Below are 20,959 nucleotides of genomic sequence, written 5' to 3' on the forward strand. Positions count from 1 at the left end.
ATTATTTCCATAGTTTGATTATTTTAGAAATCTAGACAATTTTAGCAATTCAGATAATTCCGGATATTTTAAATGTAAAAATAAAATAGTATTTACGAAATTTACAATCTTCAGGTTTAGGAGACTCCGATTATTCAAGAGTTGAAACCCAAGTCGATTAGGTTTTTACAAACCCCAAGTCTACCATAAACTCGAGTCTTGGCTTGAGCTCTACTTATGTTTAAAGAGGCAATAATACCGGGTTTTACTTGGGTTTAAGTTTTTTAAATCTCAGCTCAGGATTAACGAAACTCGGTCCAAAGGTTCCCGCCTCTGAATAAGATCTATTTAATTAAAGTCCAAACTTGAACCTGGAAAGTGTATATTTTACCAGCACGCAAGCAACCCATTTCTATACTTTCCTCCAACATTAAATTGAAATTAAATCAATCTTTAAAAGTTTGCAAAATTTGAGAAGAATGTTTTTACGCACAATTAGCTTGAGAACCCAGCGTTGCCCAGGGTACTCATTGTTACTCCCGCCGTTTACCCGCGCTTGGTCCTAAATAAAGATTTTGCTATTTTGCCCTTTTAACTGAGAATCTCAAAACCAAGCTAAAAACATTCCTGTCAATCTCCCGAGTTTCCCCAATTAAAATTTGAGGCAAATCAGTCAAGGGCCGGATTCATGAGTTATGGTCGGACATACAAACAAACAAACAAACAAACAAAATTGTAACTTTATAAAATACTAGCTGAAGGTCCCGGCGTTGACCGTGAAAAAAAAAAAAATTTTAAGAAAAAAATAATTTTAACATAATTCTATCAGCATTCTTACATCATTCTAACATCATTCTAACATAATTCTAACAATATTCTAACAACATTCTAATATAATTCTAACATCATTCTAACATAATTCTAACATCATTCTAACAACATTCTAACATAATTCTAACAACATTCTAACATAATACTAACAACATTCTTACATCATTCTAACAATATACTAACAAACATTCAAACGTCATTCTAATATAATTCTAACAAAATTCTAACGACATTCTAACAAAATTCGAACAAAATTCTAACAAAATTCTAACATAATTCTAACAATATTTTAACAACATTCTAACATATTTCTAACATAAGTCTAACAACATTCTAACATAATTCTAACAAAATTTTAACAACAATCTAACATATTTCTAACATAAGTCTAACAACATTCTAATATAATTCTAACATCATTTTAACGTTATTCCAACAAAATTTGAACATCATTCTAACATATTTCTAACATAAGTCTAACAACATTTAACAACATTCTTACAAGGATCAAGGTGATATACATAGTATCTACATAAATTTTTAAATATTTTTTTTTGTATAATATGATTTGATAAATAAGATACTAGACATTTTAAAACTGTATAGGAACATCAAATACATTTAAATATTGTTTTAATGTTGTTTTCTGGTTCTCACTGTAAAATATATTGAATTGTAATGGGAACAGTGAAAGGAAACTATGAATTATGATGATATTGTTCAATTTAGATAATTCTTTTTAATTGAACAATTATAACAATTTAAATCTATCAACAGAGGACACAAACTTTGTATAAAATCCCAACACAGACGTTCAAAACATAGATTACCAATTACCAAACTGGAAAAAATACAACAAAAAGAATATGTTCAATTTTTAAAAATTGGAGAGTTTGACACACCACAATATTGAAGGAGATTGTAAAATTTATTATTGGTACGTCTTTTGGACCTTGTAGCGCCTCTAGTTTTAATTTTAAGCACACAATTCTGAGAGAAAATATTATTCGGTTACACACTAGACATCTATAACACTATTCTACTCAATATCTTTCCCAATGATTAAATTAAGATGGATGACCGGTAAGATGTAAATCATAGTGCCTAAAATGTGTTGAAAAATCACAAAAAATTACAAAAAAGAGTTTTAGAGGTGAGAACATGGTAACTAGTTCCATCTGAATATAAACATATATACGAGGCTCACATGGCGCTTTACGCCCATCGTCTATTCTAAACTTTATATGTTTGCTCTGTCAGGGAGCATTTTCTCTTTGTATATTATATAATAAAACAAATATAATATAACAAAAAATTTAGCAAATTTATTAATATTTGTAGATTTTTTAGCAACGCAAAACGATGGTTAAAAGTGAAACATTTCACCAGGTAAAAATGTGGATTTTTTAAAATTTATATTTATGTTTACAGACTTAATTTTGAGTTCAGAATTACGGAGAAAAAAAATCTATAAGAGGGGCCAGCAAAAAAAACCTATTGCATAATTATTTTATATTGTCCTATAATTTTTAGAGCTAGTTTTATATATTTTTCCTGGGACAAGGGGTGTGTTTGAGTACACAGTACGCGTACAATGATCCTAGTCCCAAGATTTATATACAGGGTGTCCCAAAAAACATGGGAATTCAGTGACGAATTGTATATCGTCTTTGCTATGAATTAGCATTGTAATACCTAATTTCAAAAGCCATAATATTATTATGTCTGCTAGAGTTTATTTTATGAAAAGGGTAAAAGACTGTAAAGATGTGTCTATAATGTCTCTGCAAGATGAACAGTGAAGACGGACAAGTTTTCTCTGTTTGTATACTGCAATTTTCTTGTTTTACTAAGTACAACCGTATGCAGTCAAAACATAAACAAACAAAATGTAAACATAGCAGACGAAACTCTTACAGATTAAAGCTTTCTCAGTTGGTATCACTATACTAAATCAAAGAATTATTTAAAAAGACGATATCGAATTCGTCACTGAATTCCCATGTTTTTTGGGACACCCTGTATATACAGAGCGCCCCATATCATATTAGATTATATCCAATCTTTAACGCCAAAATACGCACATAATACTAAAAAATCTAGGATTTTCTGCAAAAAATTTTCTTTCAGCCTTATTAAATTTTTTTAAATGATTGATTTTTCTTAAATTTTCTGATTTATCCCCCAAATCGTAATTTAGACCCATTGACGAGGTCTGATTTGATATGGGACACCATGTATGAAGATGAATCTTTTATTTGATTGAATAATAAATTTATTATATATATTATATATTATATATAATATATATGGAGGGACTAGGAACATTGTACGCTTACTAGTGTATTCACACACACACACACCCAGTCTCAATAAATATATAAAAACTATAATGTTTTTAGTATTTTCCCTACGTACTGAATGGAAAATTTAAATATGTTCAAATATATATCATCAATTTTTTGTCTGATTCTTTGCTCTTTAATGTACACTATATCCTCCTGCAATCACACATATATTTTTTGGTTCCATGCCTATAAGGGAGGGGGGGGGAGTACTGAAGACAGTTAGAAATCTCTGTTCATGACAGATGTTTCCCGCTTATTTACAGCGGTTTCCTGTTCATTTACAGCTGTTTCCTGTTCATTTATAGCTGTTTCCTCTTCATTTACAGCTGTTTCCTCTTCATTTACAGCTATTTCCTCTTCATTTAGCTGTTTCCTCTTCATTTACAGCTGTAATTCCCGTTCATTTAAAGCTTGTTTTCCGTTCATTTACAGCTGTTTCTTGTTCATTTACAGCTGTTTCTGTTTATTTAAAGCTGTTGCCCGTTCATTTACAGCTGTTTCCCGTTCACTTACAGCTGTTTCCTGTTCATCTACAGCTGTTGCCCGTTCATTTACAGCTGTTTCCCGTTCATTTACAGCTGTTTCCGCACATTTACAGCTTTTTCCCGTTCATTTACAGCTGTTACCCGTTCATTTACAGCTGTTTCCTCTTCATTTACAGCTGTTTCCCGTTCATTTAAAGCTTGTTTTCCGTTCATTTACAGCTGTTTCTCGTTCATTTACAGCTGTTTCTGTTCATGTAAAGCTGTTGCCCGTTCATTTACAGTTGTTTCCCGTTCATTTACAGGTGCTTCCAGTTCATTTACAGATGTTTCCCGTTCATTTAAAGCGCTGCTTCTTGTTCATTTACAGCTGTTTCTGTTCATTTATAGCTGTTTCCTGTTCATTTACAGCTATTTCCCGTTCATTTATACATTACACATTTACAGCTGTTTCCCTGCAAGTTGATTTTCTATTGTCAACCATCTCAAGATCTTGATTTTAATAATAGAAAGTGTTGGGTTGGGATACCATTTTCTTCCGTTTTTTCGTACATGGATTTGTACTTTTTGTTAACGATGACACATAAAACAAAACAAAAACATACCCCGTTTTGTAATTTTTGAAACAATTACTACTAAAGGTTTCGTTTAGAACCAAAAGGATTTTTTAACCTGAAGTGTAAAAACGAAAATGATCGTTGTAAGAAATTACAAGACCGATGCAAAACCGTTGAGATCATTCTACACCGTATACAGATTGTGTACGCATTAGGGACAGGGATGGATGAAGGCAAGTTACTTATGCAAGGAAAGTTATTTCAGAGAGGTGTACGCATTTTCTGTACTGCAGTGTAATGCACTTTGGGCGGAAAAGTAAACACAAGACGGATGTCACACCCTGACATGGAATCCATTTTCACAAAAATAATCTATGAAATAATCTATAGCCACAGGAAAATACTATGTGAATTTTCAAAATTATCAAATTAAATGCTTATAACCTCCTCGGATACCAGACGAACACTGACGATGCATCTATTCTTGTTTACAAATTCCGCCCAGAGAGAACTGGTTTCAATATGTACGCAGAGTATAGACGACCGCAACTAACTTTCCTTGCATCAGTACCTTGGATGAAGGCAATGCCCTATATACATAAATTTCACTAGAATCATTCATTTGGTGTACAATCCTGTTTTGCCTGTATTTGTACTGTACTGCACTGTACATGAAATAAACTGAAATGTACCATGTATACTGTATTGCTCAACATGGTGTCAAAACAATATCAATATTTTAAAAAAGTAAATATACACATAGTGATAGAAATAAAACGATAATGAAGATAAGACGTTTTGTAAAATCGATATAGATAATCAAATAAATAATAATGAAAATAAATTTAATAGTAATAATAATTGTAATAATAATAATTACAATAATAGCAATAAAATTTCTTTACTTTCACAATCATAGGTTTACAGCTAGAGATGGGAATCATAGGTTTAGAGCTAAAGATGGGAATCATAGGTTTACAGCTAGAGATTGGAATCATAGGTTTACAGCTATAGATGGGCATCATAGGTTTACAGCTAGAGATGGGAATCATAGGTTTACAGCTAGAGATGGGAATCATAGGTTTACAGCTAGAGATGGGAATCATAGGTTTACAGCTAGAGATGGGAATCATAGGTTTACAGCTAGAGATGGGAATCATAGGTTTACAGCTAGAGATGGGAATCATAGGTTTACAGCTAGAGATGGGAATCATAGGTTTACAGCTAGAGATGGGAATCATAGGTTTACAGCTAGAGATGGGAATCATAGGTTTACAGCTAGAGATGGGAATCGTTTTTTTTGCTGACAGAACAATTTTCTTTAACAGACAAATTTTACTAAAATCGACCTTACCAAACAATCGGTCTGGTCAGTGAGAAAAAGAACAAAAAAAATGAAAAATGAAGAATACTTTTGAGAAGAAACAATATCAATTTTTTTGAACGTTTGAAAAAAAACTCTATTCAAGCGAGCGTACAATTGTGCTAAAATAAAAGTTTTTTTTAAAACAAAAAACAATAATTTCTAATAGAATATTTTCTTCTTCCACAAACATTTCACAAAAAAATATCTAATTTTTAGACAAGGGGTGGGTTTGAGTACATTAATAAGCGTACAATATTCCTCATATGAAAATAGCAAAAGTGTATATTTTTACAACAGTTACGAGGTTATGTAAAGAGTGGCAAAAAAATTATTTAAATTATTAGACAATAGGTCTGTTTGAGTACACTTGTTAGCGTATAATGTTTATTTTATGAAATATTACAAAAATTTTACTTTTTACAATGAAAAATGTGATTTTTAGGGTGGTTTTCAGATTTTGAAAAATCATCCAATTTTCGGGAATGGGGACAAGAGGTGTGTTTGAGTACACAAGTTAGCGTACAATGTTCCTAACATCTCATATATATATTGGGAGGAGTGAGGAGGCCTTTATTCACAACAAATCATAGTCTGAGCATCCTTACTTACAGCAAATACACCACACAGTAAACACGGTAGGAAGAATTTTATTGAGACTTAATTTTAAACATTTGGAATTAGACTGACATTTACTAAGTTTGGCAAAAAGATGGATATCTATAAAGGATATTTATAGATAGGAGTATAACATTACAAAACAGGACTTTACATAGATAGGATATTTGTAAATGTGACATTTCTTATGTATCATAATGAACTCTTAATTTCAACGATAGGGCACTTTAAAGGACTTTACATAGATAGGACTTTTCGGAAGAAAGAACTGTGCATACATTGGACTTAGATAGGTCTTTATATAGATAGGACTTTACATAGAGCAGACTTTTCACAGATAGGTCTTTACATAGATAGAACTTTACATAGATAGGAATTTACATAGATAGCACTTTACATAGATAGCACTTTACATAGATAGGACTTTACACAAGAGAACAGTGTGCATAGAAAGGACTTTACATAGATAGGACTTTACGTGGATAGGACTTATAAAGATAGGACTTTACATAGATAGAACTTTACATAGATAGGACTTTACACAAGATTAGACTTTGCATAGATAGGTCTTTACATAGATAGGACTTTAAACAAGAGAAGAGTCTTCATAGATAGGACTTTACATAGATAGGACTTTACACAAGATTAGACTGTGCATAGAAAGGATTCAGCATCGAGTTACACACAAGTCTTTTTTTGTTGTTGTCATGTTCTTAAAATAATTCTAAATCTTCTGCTTTATACAAATACTAAGTGAATAAAAAAGTATAATTTGGGATTAGAGAGGTCTTTCATTAAAAAGGTTTTTAATTTTTTAAATATGATTCTATTACACGAGAAGGTTCCTAATAGCACTTCAAATAGTTTCCCTCTAAGCAAGTGTATAATATAACTATAACAAAAATTTAAAAAGTTATTAAAGAAAAAATTAAATGTGTCAAAGTTATGAAACACCTTGTGAATATTCTATATTATGAAACACCTTGTGAATATTCTATATGAAACACCTTGTGAATATTCTATATTATGAAACACCTTGTGAATATTCTATATTATGAAACACCTTGTGAATATTCTATATTATGAAACACCTTGTGAATATTCTATATTATGAAACACCTTGTGAATATTCTATATTTTGAAACACCTTGTGAATATTCTATATTATGAAACACCTTGTGAATATTCTATATTATGAAACACCTTGTAAATATTCTATATTACGAAACACCTAGTAAATAATCTATATTATGAAACACCTTGTGAATATTCTATATTATGAAACACCTTGTAAATATTCTATATTACGAAACACCTAGTAAATAATCTATATTATGAAAAACCTTGTAAATATTCTATATTATGAAACACCTTGTAAATATTCTATATTATGAAACACCTAGTAAATAATCTATATTATGAAAAACCTTGTAAATATTCTATATTATGAAACACCCCGTATCTATTCTATATTATGAAACACCCTGTATATATTCTATATTATGAAAACCCCGTATTTATTCTATATTATGAAACACCCTGTATTTATTCTATATTATGAAACACCCTGTATTTATTCTATGTTATGATACACCCTGTATATAAATATTATATATTTGTCTAGAAATGAGAGGGCTCATCCTTGTCTGTCTCTCAGCTCTTCTTGCTTCATGTTATGCAAAGAAAGAATCCAGGTTTGTAGCATCTATGCTAAAGATGGACAATTTAGTTTTTTTCAGAAATCTTTTAAACTTTTGTCAACGATACCAAAATAATATTTATGCAAAAGTTTTCAAAAGGTGACTTTAAAAATTTAAAACCGTTCGTTTTCTTAATAAAAACGTTTCTTTAATCGTTTTTCATTCGAAACACCAAAAACAATTTTTAAAAATCGGTATTCGTTTCGTTTTCTAACTAAACATTCTTCAAAACTAATATTTAAAATTAAAAGACTATCGTTTTGTAACACGTTTTCTAAAACAGGGCCAAGTCGTACTTATAGTCCGGCTAGTACCTTTATAAACAATAAAATAGTCCGGCTAGTACCTTTGTAAACTATAAAATAGTCCGGCTAGTACCTTTGTAAACTATAATAAGATAGTCCGGCTAGTACCTTTGTAAACTATAAAATAGTCCGGCTAGTACCTTTGTAAACTATAGAATAGTCCGGCTAGTACCTTTGTAAACAATAAAATAGTCCGGCTAGTACCTTTGTAAACTATAAAATAGTCCGGCTAGTACCTTTGTAAACTATAAAATAGTCCGGCTAGTACCTTTGTAAACTATAAAATAGTCCGGCTACTACCTTTGTGAACTATAAAAACGTTATAATAAAAATCTTTAAAATTCTAATTCCCATTAGATGCCATTAAAAAAAATCGTGCGGGTAAATAAATCAATTTTTGACTTTTTTTCTACGATTTGTTCAAACAGACATATCATATCATAGGTTTACAAGATCATGTTGCAAAGATATAAGGATCAAATAATCAGATTTTTAGGCCAGTCATTTGTTTAATTGTTTTAAATTATTAGGATCGAATATGTTGGGAGGTTACAGAGAGATCTGTTTCAAGATTATGATTCTGAGATTATTCCTCTGGCTGACAGCCTTGACGGAGAGGTAAGTTTTTTTTATCAATTTCTAGAAAAATGTATTCTCCAATTTGTAAAATATAAACAAAAATGATTAAAAGATCTACATTATTAAAGCAGCTCCGAGGTTTCCATTGAATATATGGGTTTACGTATAACTTTATAACTTTCGTACATGTTTTACGGGAGATAAAATCATTTAATTTTGAATTTGTGTTCTCTTGTTTTCCTTTGATTTTTTTGTGTATTTTTTATTTATTTTTGTTTTTCTTTATGTGATCCAAAAATTGAGAATTTAAGTTTCTCAATAAAATTCTTTTTCAAGAAAAACTTTTTTGTCAGAAAATTCAAATTGTACATAGGGCATCGTTTTTTTGAACGAACGAAAATTTTGAGGACAAACGAAACTATGGATTAACGAAAGGGATCGTTTAAAGAAATGAAAAAATTATCGTTTCATAAAAAGAAACGAAAAAAATATTTTAAATCGTTTAACAATTTTGTTTTGGTTCGATTTTTTAACTGAACGAAGGAATTTTCCTAATATTGTTTTTAAAACCGTTCGATTTTTTACTGAATTAACAAGTTTTTTCGAACACACATTTTAAAATAATAGTTTTTTTTACTAATCTAACGATTTTTTAGAAAAGAATTTCAAAAAACCATCATTTTTTTTGAACCGAACTCTTTATTGAACGGACAACTTTACTGAACGATCGTTCAGTGAAAAAAAAAACATATAAAAAAAGAACAAAGTCAATTATTTTGTGATCGATTGAAAAAAAACCGAACGTAATGGGCCGTTCATCAACAATGAACGGACGAAATGAAAAAACGCGCTAATCTCTAGTTTCACACAAAAAAATAAGCTTGTGAAATGTGTTGCCAAGTTTGAGAGAAATTATCATATTCTAGACTGGGTTGAATGTTTCGGTTGGGCTCAACATGGTTTATATGGATATGACTGCCGAAGGTATAAAATTGATTTAAATTTGATTCCCTTTTCACGAACTACGTAATTTTGATTAAATAATACTTAAAATCACATCTGCTACCCAAAAGCATACACCATTGGACATTGTAATTACAAAAAAAAAAAAAAAAAANTCTACCAGGTCAACTTGATGTAACTTAATATCTACCAGGTCAACTTGATATAACTCAATGTCTACCAGGTCAACTTGATGTAACTTAATATCTACCAGGTCAACTTGATATAACTCAATGTCTACCAGGTCAACTTGATGTAACTTAATATCTACCAGGTCAACTTGATATAACTCAATGTCTACCAGGTCAACTTGATATAACTCAATGTCTACCAGGTCAACTTGATATATCCAAATGTCTACCAGGTCAACTTTATATAACAAAATGTCTACCAGGTCAACTTTATATAGCAAAATGTCTACCATGTCAACTTGATATAACTCAATGTCTACCAGGTCATCTTGATATAACTCAATATCTACCAGATGAACTTGATATAACTAAATTTCAACCAGGACATCTTGATATAACTAATTCTCAACCAGGATATCTTGATATAACTAATTCTCAACCAGGACATCTTGATATAACTAATTCTCAACCAGGACATCTTGATATGAACCTGTGGCTGAAGACCTCATGGATAGATGAGCGTTTAGCCTGGGATCCTAAAGAATATCATGATATTGACTCCATCAGGAATATATATAAGTTGTAAATTCTGTTTGTCTGTTTGTTTGTCCTACCATAACTCAGGAACCCCTGAACCGATTTGCCTCAAATTTTGATTGGGGCCCCCGGGAGAGCCACATGAATGTTCTTAGCTTGCTTTTGAGATTCTAAGTTGAGTTGGTCGAAATAACGAAAATTTGGTGTCCCTGTAAAATCGTTCAAATGCGGGTATACGGCAGGAGTAACTATGCTTAGTGCTTACCCTGTGTAACGCTGGGTTCCTAACCTAGTATATTAATATATTTAATAGTTAATTTATTTTAATAATCAACGATCAAACAGTGAGACTCGTAAACATGTGGGAAAGACATACAACATTTAGCTTTACAGAGTGTAATTAATATTGTTCTAATTGAAATAGTTTAACTATTGTAGCTTGAAAATCAACCGAGGCCGAATTCAAAGAATTTAAGCCACGGTTTAAATTTAAGCCGCCGCTCAAATATGGTTGGTTCCACTTAAATGTGTATTAAATTATTTAAGATTTATGCCGGCGGTCAATTAAAACCGGTTTTTGGGGGATTTAAGGCGTGGCTTAAATTCATTAAATGAAGAAGGTCTGGGAGCACTGTACAAATGCCGTGTTTCAAGTTCATTGACCAATATATAATCCTTCAATTCCATAGTTTATGGATCTCTCTACATAGCAGTTCTTTTTTCAAATAACTAGATTTTTTCGAATCAAATATTTTGATATTCTGATTTCTGAAACTTAAAATATACACCATCAGAGTTCCAGCTCATAATATCTGGATTCCTGATCTAGAGGTTTATAACAATCTAGGATATGGATCAGGTAATCATGTTGTTCAGTATTGGACATTTTTAAACTTAAGATAACATTTGAATAATGCATTGTTTCTCAAGCATTGGTCATTCCACCCCCCCCCCCCTTTTAAACTGACACTCGAGTCTTACTCCGCATACCCAGCAAACTGACACTCTAGTCAAATAGTCCGGCTAGTACCTTTGTAAACTATAAAATAGTCCGGCTAATACCTTTGTAAACTATAAAATAGTCCGGCTAGTACCTTTGTAAACTATAAAAAAAACGTTATTATAAAAATCTTTAAAATTCTAATTCCCATTAGATGCCATTAAAAAAATCGTGCTGATAAATAAATAAATTTTTGACTTTTTTTCTACGATTTGTTCAAACAGACATATCATATCACAGGTTTACGAAATCATGTTGCAAAGATATAAGGACCAGATAATCAGATTTTTAGGCCTGTCATTTGTTTAGTTGTTTTAAATTATTAGGATTGAATATGTCGGGAGGTTACAGAGAGATCTGTTTAAAGATTATGATTCTGAAATTATTCCTCTGGTTGACAGCCTAGACGGAAAGGTAAGTTTTTTTTATCAATTTCTAGAAAGATTTATTCTCTAATCTGTAAAATATAAACTAAAATGATTAAAAGATCTTCATTATTATAGCAGCTCCGAGGTTTCTATTGAATATAGGGGTTTACGTATAACTTTATAACTTTCGTACATGTTTTATGGGAGATAAAATCATTTAATTTTGAATTTGTGTTCTCTTGTTATCCTTTGATTTTTTGTGTATTTTTTATTTATTTTTTATTTTCTTTATGTGATCCAAAAATTGAGAATTAAGTTTCTCAATAAAATTCTAGGTATTTGAGTTTTTCAAGAAAAACTTTTTTGTCAGAAAAATCAAATTGTACATAGGACATCGTTTTTTTAACGAACGAAAATTTTGAGAACAAACGAACTATGGATTAACAAAAGGGATCGTTTAGAGAAATGAAAAAATTATCGTTTCATAAAAAGAAACGGAAAAAAAGATTTTAAATCGTTTGAACAATTTTGTTTTGGTTCGATTTTTAACTGAACGAACGAATTCTGCAAATATTTTTTTTAAAACGTTCGTTTTTTACTGAATTAACAAGTTTTTTCGAACACACATTTTAGAACAATAGTTTTTTACTAATCTAACAATTTTTTAGAAAAAAATTTCAAAAAACCATCATTTGTTTGGACCAAACTATTTATTGAACGGACAACTTTAATGAAAGATCGTTCAGTGAAAGAAAACATTTAAAAAAACAAAGTCCATTATTTTGTGAACGATTGAAAAAAAACCGAACATAATGGGCCGTTCATGAACAATGAACGGACGAAATGAAAAAACGTGCTAATCTCTAGTTTCACACAAAAAATAAGCTTGTGCAATGTGTTGCCAAGTTTGAGAGAAAATATTATATTCTAGACTGGGTTGAATGTTTCGGTTGGGCTGAACATGGTTTATATGGATATGACTGGTGAAGGTATAAAATTGATTAAAATTTGATTCCCTTTTCATGAACTACGTAATTTTGTTTAAATAATACTTAAAATCCCATCTGCTACCCAACAGTATACACCACTAGCCATTGTAATTACAAAAAAATATGTAAAAAAAAGATATTTTGTCTGTTTGGTCAATTTGATATGATTTAATGTCTACCAGGTCAACTTGCTATAACTCAATGTCTACCAGGTCAACTTGCTATAACTCAATGTCTACCAGGTCAACTTTATATAACTCAATGTCTACAAGGTCAACTTGATATAACTCAATATCTACCAGGTCAACTTGATGTAACTTAATATCTACCAGGTCAACTTGATATAACTCAATGTCTACCAGGTCAACTTGATGTAACTTAATATCTACCAGGTCAACTTGATATAACTAAATGTCTACCAGGTCAACTTGATATAACTCAATGTCTACCAGGTCAACTTGATATATCCAAATGTCTACCAGGTCAACTTTATATAACAAAATGTCTACCAGGTCAACTTTATATAGCAAAATGTCTACCATGTCAACTTGATATAACTCAATGTCTACCAGGTCATCTTGATATAACTCAATATCTACCAGATGAACTTGATATAACTAAATTTCAACCAGGACATCTTGATATAACTAATTCTCAACCAGGATATCTTGATATAACTAATTCTCAACCAGGACATCTTGATATAACTAATTCTCAACCAGGACATCTTGATATGAACCTGTGGCTGAAGACCTCATGGATAGATGAGCGTTTAGCCTGGGATCCTAAAGAATATCATGATATTGACTCCATCAGGAATATATATAAGTTGTAAATTCTGTTTGTCTGTTTGTTTGTCCTACCATAACTCAGGAACCCCTGAACCGATTTGCCTCAAATTTTGATTGGGGCCCCCGGGAGAGCCACATGNGCATACCCAGCAAACTGACACTCGAGTCTAACTCCGCATACCCAGCAAACTGACACTCGAGTTTAACTCCGCATACCCAGCAAACTGACACTCGAGTCTAACTCCGCATACCCAGCAAACTGACACTCGAGTTTAACTCCACATACCCAGCAAACTGACACTCTAGTCCAACTAGCCATAATATAGATATAAGATATAAATATCTTTTCTAGAATATATCAATGATGTTCTGAAGTCCAGGAGTACCAATACTGTTATTATGTCTAATGGTTTGGTTATCTATGTTCCTGCTGCCAAGCTGACTGTTCCATGTAATGATAAGGTAACCTGTTCAAAAATGTCTGTAAAGATGTCTGTTTGCACTGCAATTTTGCGTAAATTCTGAAGAACAAACAAATTGCGTAAAACATTTTACTCAATTTGCTTAATTGATTAATTGTGCCAAGATGTTCCCAAAAATTCTTAGTCAGATTTTTGTGGATTTTAGCCCTTTAAAGACGACCTTTTATCATCGCAACTTGTGTAGCAAACAAGCACTGATTTCCAACTTGTGTAGCAAACTTGACTTTTTTATTTAAGTTTTAATTGTTAACAAGCTTTTTTCGAAAAAAGATTTACGAGTAGTTTAAGAGAAGCTTCTTATAATTAACAGCTTCTCTTTTCTTCAGATGTTTTTGTGTATTAATGTTGTTTAAAAGCTTGATCTAAATTAAAATTGAAATCGACAGTCGTCTTCATATGTTGATATAATGGCCAACTATCGTAGGAGTTTGCTGACTGGCCGTGGGGAGAATATGATTGCTCCATCAAGCTGGGATCTTGGACTTACAGCGGATATTTAATTAATCTACAAAAGGCAAGAATTAATGGAAGTGTTCATGCAAATTTAATGATGTTAAAGGATATTTGATCAGTGATATTTCTATTTCCATCCAATTTATTTTAGTATAGAGGTTAGAACTTTAGTGCTGGGAATCTCAGGCCAAACAAGCACTGATTTCCAACTTGTGTAGCAAACAAGCACTGATTTCCAACTTGTGTAGCAAACAAGCACTGATTTACAACTTGTGTAGCAAACAAGCACTGATTTCCAACTTGTGTAGCAAACAAGCACTGATTTCCAAATTGTGTAGCAAACAAGCACTGATTACGGTTTAGTTTTATATCTCTTGGGTATCAGCCTTGATAATCGTACACAGCAGGGATAGCTAAATTATAGAGATCAATTATTTATCTATCAAAAGATGTCACTCTGAATATCGAGATCAAGAATTGTAAATTAGCGCCATTTCACACAAAATTTTTTACTTCAATCATAGCTACAACTATCATTGTATCATCATCGATTTTTATAAAGTTCGAAACCTCTTATCAAATATTAAAGGACCCCAGCTTTGCCTAGAAACCAAGTTTTTCCTGTAAAATTTAACCTACATTACTTAAAACTTAGAAACCATACTAAGAACATTACAATTTGAGGCAAATCATTCGAGGTGTTCATGAGTTATGCTTGGACATACAACCAAACAGACAGACATAAAAGAGATTGCGTCTGTATATATAGATACAAGCAACAAAAACAACATTGTAATGGTTATGTTCTTTTTATAGTGCGAGGATAAGAACTACATCACCAATGAATCTGTGGAAGAGGGCATTTCCCCAGTTTTCTTCACAGAGAACTCGTTCCAGGAGGAATCCTTGAACAGTGATTTTTATCCTTGCTGTCAGGAACCATATCCAGCTCTTCATTACAAGTCAGTATTATTTCTCCCCCTCCCCTCTTTTTCCTTTCATAATTAATATTTTATGTTTCATATATTTCAGGTTCAAAGTTCAGCGTGGATTCCAAATTGGAGCAGATGGCAAGCAAGAAAACCCCTCACCAGTTCCAGCCTATAAACCAGCAAAAAACTAATTATATTGAAAATTTGAAAATTTTCTCTTTTTTGATTTAATATTTCTCTCTTTACATTAATTCTATAGAATAATATTTGTTTAATCCTCTATGCAGTATATGTATGTACCATCTTCAAAAACATTTCTGTAGATTTTAAAATTTTACGATTAAATCAGGAATAAAGGTATCTTCAAATGATTTGTTTCAGTGGAGTTTGTGAACAAAGGAGAGATGAAAAGTTTTGAAAAAAATTATCTCGATTACAACAATGGGGTTTTTAAAAAGAGTATAAAAGAAGTTCAAAACTCCTACTGTGGGGAAGGATACGTTTTCAGAATTAGCTTTTTAAAAATTATTAAATAATGACAACGAAAAATAAAGTAAAATGTATACAGTAATCTAATTAGATGGTTAGGAACATATTTCTCAAAAGAAATTTGTCAATAAATCAATGCTAAAATCGATTATTTCGTTTTCATTTTTATATTGAATTTCTTATCTTCTTTGAATTTATTCGCAGATTTCTTCAAATTCTTTAAATGTCGTCTTTTCAATAATAATTCTAGAAAATCTTCGAAAATCTTTGTGAATAATGAGAAACCAGAATAATGAGAAAATAGAAACTAATAATTGAACAAGATTACTTATTTAATTAATTTAATTAATTTTTATGTTCCTATACATGACGTCTGTAGTTTATTGTAGAACTTTTTTTACATTTTATGTCGTCGTTATTTAATAATTTCAAAAACTAGTTCTTAAAACGTATTCACCCCCAAAGTAGGAGTTTTGTACGTCGAATTTGCGCTCAAACTCAGGATTTACAGATCTTTAAAAAGTTTAATATATCTCAAATGAATCTGAAAGAAGTTTTCCACAACACTGCATATTAGTTCAACTACCTTACATAACCAGTCACTCCCTTTTTTTGCAACAAGTAACATCCAAATTAGTTTTTCAAGTAAAATGTGTCCGTGCACACTGCACAATTTCTGTCTTTCATATTTATCATGGACTATACTTAAAGTTATAACTTGAGTCTAAAAGTCGTCTTCTGAATTAAACGTTTCATTGGTATTAATTACTTGTTAAAACAAAGCGAGGCATCGGAGATCAGGTTCTGAGGCTCGTCTTAACTCGGACACAAAGTTGCAAAAAACAGATTAACAGATTTATTTCAAACCTACAAAATACAGTTTTAGTAAAATAAATATTGGTATAAAATAATTTTTAATGTTTAATTAGGTAACTTACTAACTTTGTGTGTGTCTGGATTGGAGTGATTTGGGCATAGAGAATAGAATATATGTTAGAGAGGAATTTAAAGAATCTCTCGGTATGAATTTTTTCAGTCCCTTTCAGCCTGAAAGGGAGTTCAAAGTGTACAAATCATGTAAATGTTCACAAATTATGTGCAGTAGAGTACATTAATACAGTATGTTCCCTAGACTATTCATTTCAATTTCGAAATTTTTAAAGCTGTTAAATAAACTTTATAATGAATTAGGTGAATAAAAAACATCATTTGATTTATAGTTATAATGGAAAATCATCGTTTGTAAAGTGAAAGGCATCGCATAGAGTCTAAGTGAAATAATCATTGGTCAATTATGAAACCAGCCTATTTCATAATTTGGTTTTCCTTTAATATTAATTTTAGATTTTCTATAAAATGATATTTCAGGGCCCAAAAGGTTATCTGGCATAAATATGTGAAGTACACCTGCAGTATGGAAACAGTACAACAAAATGGCCGTTTTACACTTTTTTCTAGTAAATTCCCCTCTAATATATATTCTATTCTCTTTGGATTTGGGATAAGAGGATGTAATCGGATTACTCTAAACATTCGAATGTTACTTCTGAAAATAAAACCCGGTTGTTTAAATAGAAGGATTGCAGAATTATTCAGAGATATAGGATCTGAGCAGTCACTGACTAAAACGTTTTACTATTCAATGTTTTCCTTTGTCGGAGATGGAGGTACAATTCCAGCATATTTCTCTGGTTTTAAATAGGGGAGGAAGGGTAGGAAAGATGACCTTACGCTGTATAGAGTAGGAGTGCAAAATTACTGTAGGTAAAAAAATATCCTTTTTGAGTCTAAAATTTTCTCTTTTCCTGGCCGCCGCTATAACTAAAAATTCAGTTTCAAGGTCTGTATAAACTAAAAAAGGCACTTTTTTAGACTTTGGAAAACAAACAAACCAGGCAATTTGTAAAGGGGAATCTGTTTCATCCAGTCATGACGCATTTTTTACCCATCTGGAAGCAATCGAAACTTTGATAAATATTGAGTTTCCAGGTGTTTCATGGCAAACCCCTGGCTCATTTATAGTTAAATTTCTACAATATTGTTTTATTTATTAGTTTTTTTTTTATATTTTAATATTTTGAATATTGGTTTTTCTCAGATTATATTATCCATATGAAGTATGAGACACGTATAAAACCTAGGATGATCATTTTAGGAAAGTAATAGAGAGTGTTTAGAAGTAATTCGCTATGATTTTGGGTTTTGGATTTTGATGAGCCATGAAGAGCCGGGAGCTGCCGACCCTAGTAGTGTTGATCGGGGTAGGTATTGTTTGATCCGATTCTGTCCACCTATAGGACTGCGTCTTAGTCACTATTTACATATCTATCTATTTATCTATTATGAGGCACCCGATAGCTCCTGAAAACTACCCATCGCACCGGCATTCGCAAAAAAATTGGGGTGACCAGCACGTTAGCAAAGCATAGTGCAATGGTTTATGCTCGCACGGGCAGCCACTTGGTACATAAGCCCAGAGTGGTTTTGTCATAGATAAATAAATAAACATAGATAGCTTATGTACGCAAAATCACCTAGAATTGTACAGTCCGCGAACTCATACTTCTGGAGGTCAAAGTGTACTTCAATGATAAGCGGGGTGGTTTGGTGTTTTAATGGATTTCATAATAGAGTGTATAATAACTCCGGGAATGGAACTATTTGAACAACAATATTTCACTGAGCAATTTATCATATTGACGAGAACTGAAGAAGGACATGAGAAGGACTAAACTAACTTAAATTTCTCTCTACAGAACTCATGTTCATCACAAGTACTCAATGACATAAGAACAGCTAATGTTCACAACCGACTTAGTTAATCTATATAATAGGAATATCTTTAAAACATCTCTGTACATTTATATCTTTCAAGATGAAAAATGTCGTCTTATGCGCAATCTATCTTTATCTATGGATTTTGTATTTGAAAACTGCAGTCACTGTCCACTTAAAAGGTTTTCAATAATCTGCATGCATTTGTTAATATCCTCCATCAGATCCTTCTCTTCCAGCTCATGTGCCTTTCTGTGTTTAAACTTTCTTATATGGTCTCATACACGTAAACAATGTTACTTCCTATCTGCGGGTTCGGTAAGGTACAAAAAAAACTTAAAGTTGGCTTCGGGAAAAGGTTGCTTCTACGACTTCTACCAGTCTGCAGACAGTGGTTCTGCCTGAATGTTTTTAAATTTTTCAATTTCAGGGAAGGTTTTCCTGTTTTTGAAAAATACAATTTTTTATTGTTAGGTTAATGTCCAAATAAAGAAAATAAGTAGAAAAGCTAAACATTTTCGGCATTTTAAGGCCAAAATCAGTTTATTTATAGTAGTTTATTTTATATAGTAGGACCCAATGAACTGTGGAATCGAAAAACGATTGTTGTTTTGGTGCCGCATATTCCGACCTAGATGATTGTTGTTTTATGTCCAAAATACAGACATAGATTACTTAAGCGGGCCGTGGTTAATACTCTCACAATAAGGTTTTAACCATTTCAAGAGTCCAGTATAAGAACTTATTTTTAATAATAACTATTACATACGCGAGTATTTAAAATTTGGTATTTATAATGAACCAAGGTTAATTTCACATTTTAGTGAAAATTTGATTCGGTCAGTTCTAACGATAAACATCAAAATCAATTTTTAAAAATGTTAAAAAACCATACGAAAATAGGCAAACTTTTTATTGTATGAGTATAAAGTAGTCAGTCTAATTAAAACACTTTTACGTAAATTCGAGGTGGAGGGAAATAGTAACCAAAATAAATGAATAAATAAAAGATCAACCATCATTCCGTGGAAATCAAGGCCGAAACCCCATCAAAAATAACCCCCAAAGGGTGAAAATTAATGTATATCCGATTATGACTCAAGTCTAGTGTGATCGAGACATCGAGGTCTAGGCCAGTGACAGAAGTCACCTCCCCACTGCACACAAACAGCGCATGGACTAGTGCATTTCACTTTACAAGTCCAAAGGGATCCTATCCTGTTAAAGGGACAGTTTGCTCGAAGAAACCTCCCAAACACGGCTTATCATGGCCAGCAAATTATTAATTAGCTGAAATGTCCGGCGTTGCCCATGTAAAAGAGAATTATTTTGAAAAGATAAAAATTGAAAACCACGAATAAATATATATACGAATGTCTTGTTTTATTATTAGTTAGTATAAATGAATGCACACTTGGTTTTGAAGTGCGTTAATAGTATTATTAACATCTGGAATTAATACAATTTACGTTCACATTTCCCACAAGTCTAATTATTTAGAAAAAAAATTTAGGTTAGACTAATTAGAGCCGGGCACTAGAAACAGTTAATTTATTTTTCACTTTTTCACTTCCCTCTCAAGCTTATTTCAAATCTAAATAAAAAGAATTTATTAATGAACAATTTTATTCAGCGCACTGGGCTACAAGTAATCACATAAAACGTAATTGATTATCTAGGAATCAACTAGCAGCATAATAACATCACATAATTTATATCTAAAATAGTTGAAATATTAAACCATCATAGTTTTAAATTTAATAATAAATAAACAGTTTTTAAACGTCTCCAGACTTATTTTCTAAAATAAATAAAATACCAGGTTTGATGGATGTGTTAAATGCAACCTATCCTGAACCTATGATGGTTCATCTAGTGTTTATTATATAAGTTTCCCTTTTTATCAAGTGTTCACTGCAGAATGCCGGGAATGTTTCAAGATATCTAAATTTAGCCACAAAACTCGCGGATTTCCACGTCCACCGATTCACGGATTTTTCCGGACCGCTCGTTTTCTTGGCGGATTTTCTACATGGAGTACCCCTGGTAGCTTGGCATCTGCCCAGGCATACCGTAGGGACCAGGAGCACCACCGTATCCTACTTGGGGAACACCACCAACATTGTTGTAAGCTCCTCCTGAAAACAGAATATGTCAGTTTATTTAATCGTTCAAGTTCCTCATTAATCATTAATTAGTATTAAGAATAAAATGGAAAGTTGAAACAACATTTATAATGTTTTTCATC

At 31.7% G+C, this 20,959-nt stretch overlaps 2 protein-coding genes across 2 annotated transcripts in view; one reads left to right on the forward strand and one right to left on the reverse strand.

Annotated features, from left to right (window-relative positions):
* Positions 1-6,091: 6,091 nt before the first annotated feature.
* Positions 6,092-15,818, forward strand: LOC111706162 (acetylcholine receptor subunit alpha-type acr-16). Its single transcript, XM_023478955.1, has 10 exons — positions 6,092-6,198; positions 7,803-7,872; positions 8,714-8,801; positions 9,689-9,746; positions 10,369-10,462; positions 11,227-11,291; positions 13,933-14,042; positions 14,487-14,576; positions 15,332-15,477; positions 15,548-15,818. Exons 2-10 carry the CDS (start codon positions 7,805-7,807, stop codon positions 15,636-15,638), a joined length of 810 nt encoding a protein of 269 aa, XP_023334723.1. The 5' UTR covers positions 6,092-6,198; positions 7,803-7,804; the 3' UTR covers positions 15,639-15,818.
* A 4,501-nt stretch (positions 15,819-20,319) lies between these two features.
* Positions 20,320-20,959, reverse strand: part of LOC111706148 (clathrin heavy chain 1) — a 30,306-nt gene continuing 29,666 nt past the window's right edge. Inside the window, exon 42 of the mRNA XM_023478932.1 lies at positions 20,320-20,849. Coding sequence (XP_023334700.1) covers positions 20,740-20,849 — 110 coding nt within the window. The 3' untranslated portion in view covers positions 20,320-20,739. The remainder of the gene's footprint in view (positions 20,850-20,959) is intronic.

Source organism: Eurytemora carolleeae, unplaced genomic scaffold (genome assembly GCF_000591075.1).
Source record: "Eurytemora carolleeae unplaced genomic scaffold, Eaff_2.0 scaffold575, whole genome shotgun sequence".
NCBI classification, from domain to species: domain Eukaryota; kingdom Metazoa; phylum Arthropoda; class Copepoda; order Calanoida; family Temoridae; genus Eurytemora; species Eurytemora carolleeae.

Excerpts from the sequence above, each read along its gene's own strand:
- LOC111706162 (XM_023478955.1), top strand. The coding sequence starts at position 7,805 with ATGAGAGGGCTCATCCTTGTCTGTCTCTCAGCTCTTCTTGCTTCATGT. Across the intron at positions 7,873-8,713 it reads TATGCAAAGAAAGAATCCAG|GATCGAATATGTTGGGAGGT; the intron begins GTTTGTAGCATC and ends TTAAATTATTAG. Across the intron at positions 9,747-10,368 it reads TATGGATATGACTGCCGAAG|GACATCTTGATATGAACCTG; the intron begins GTATAAAATTGA and ends ATTCTCAACCAG.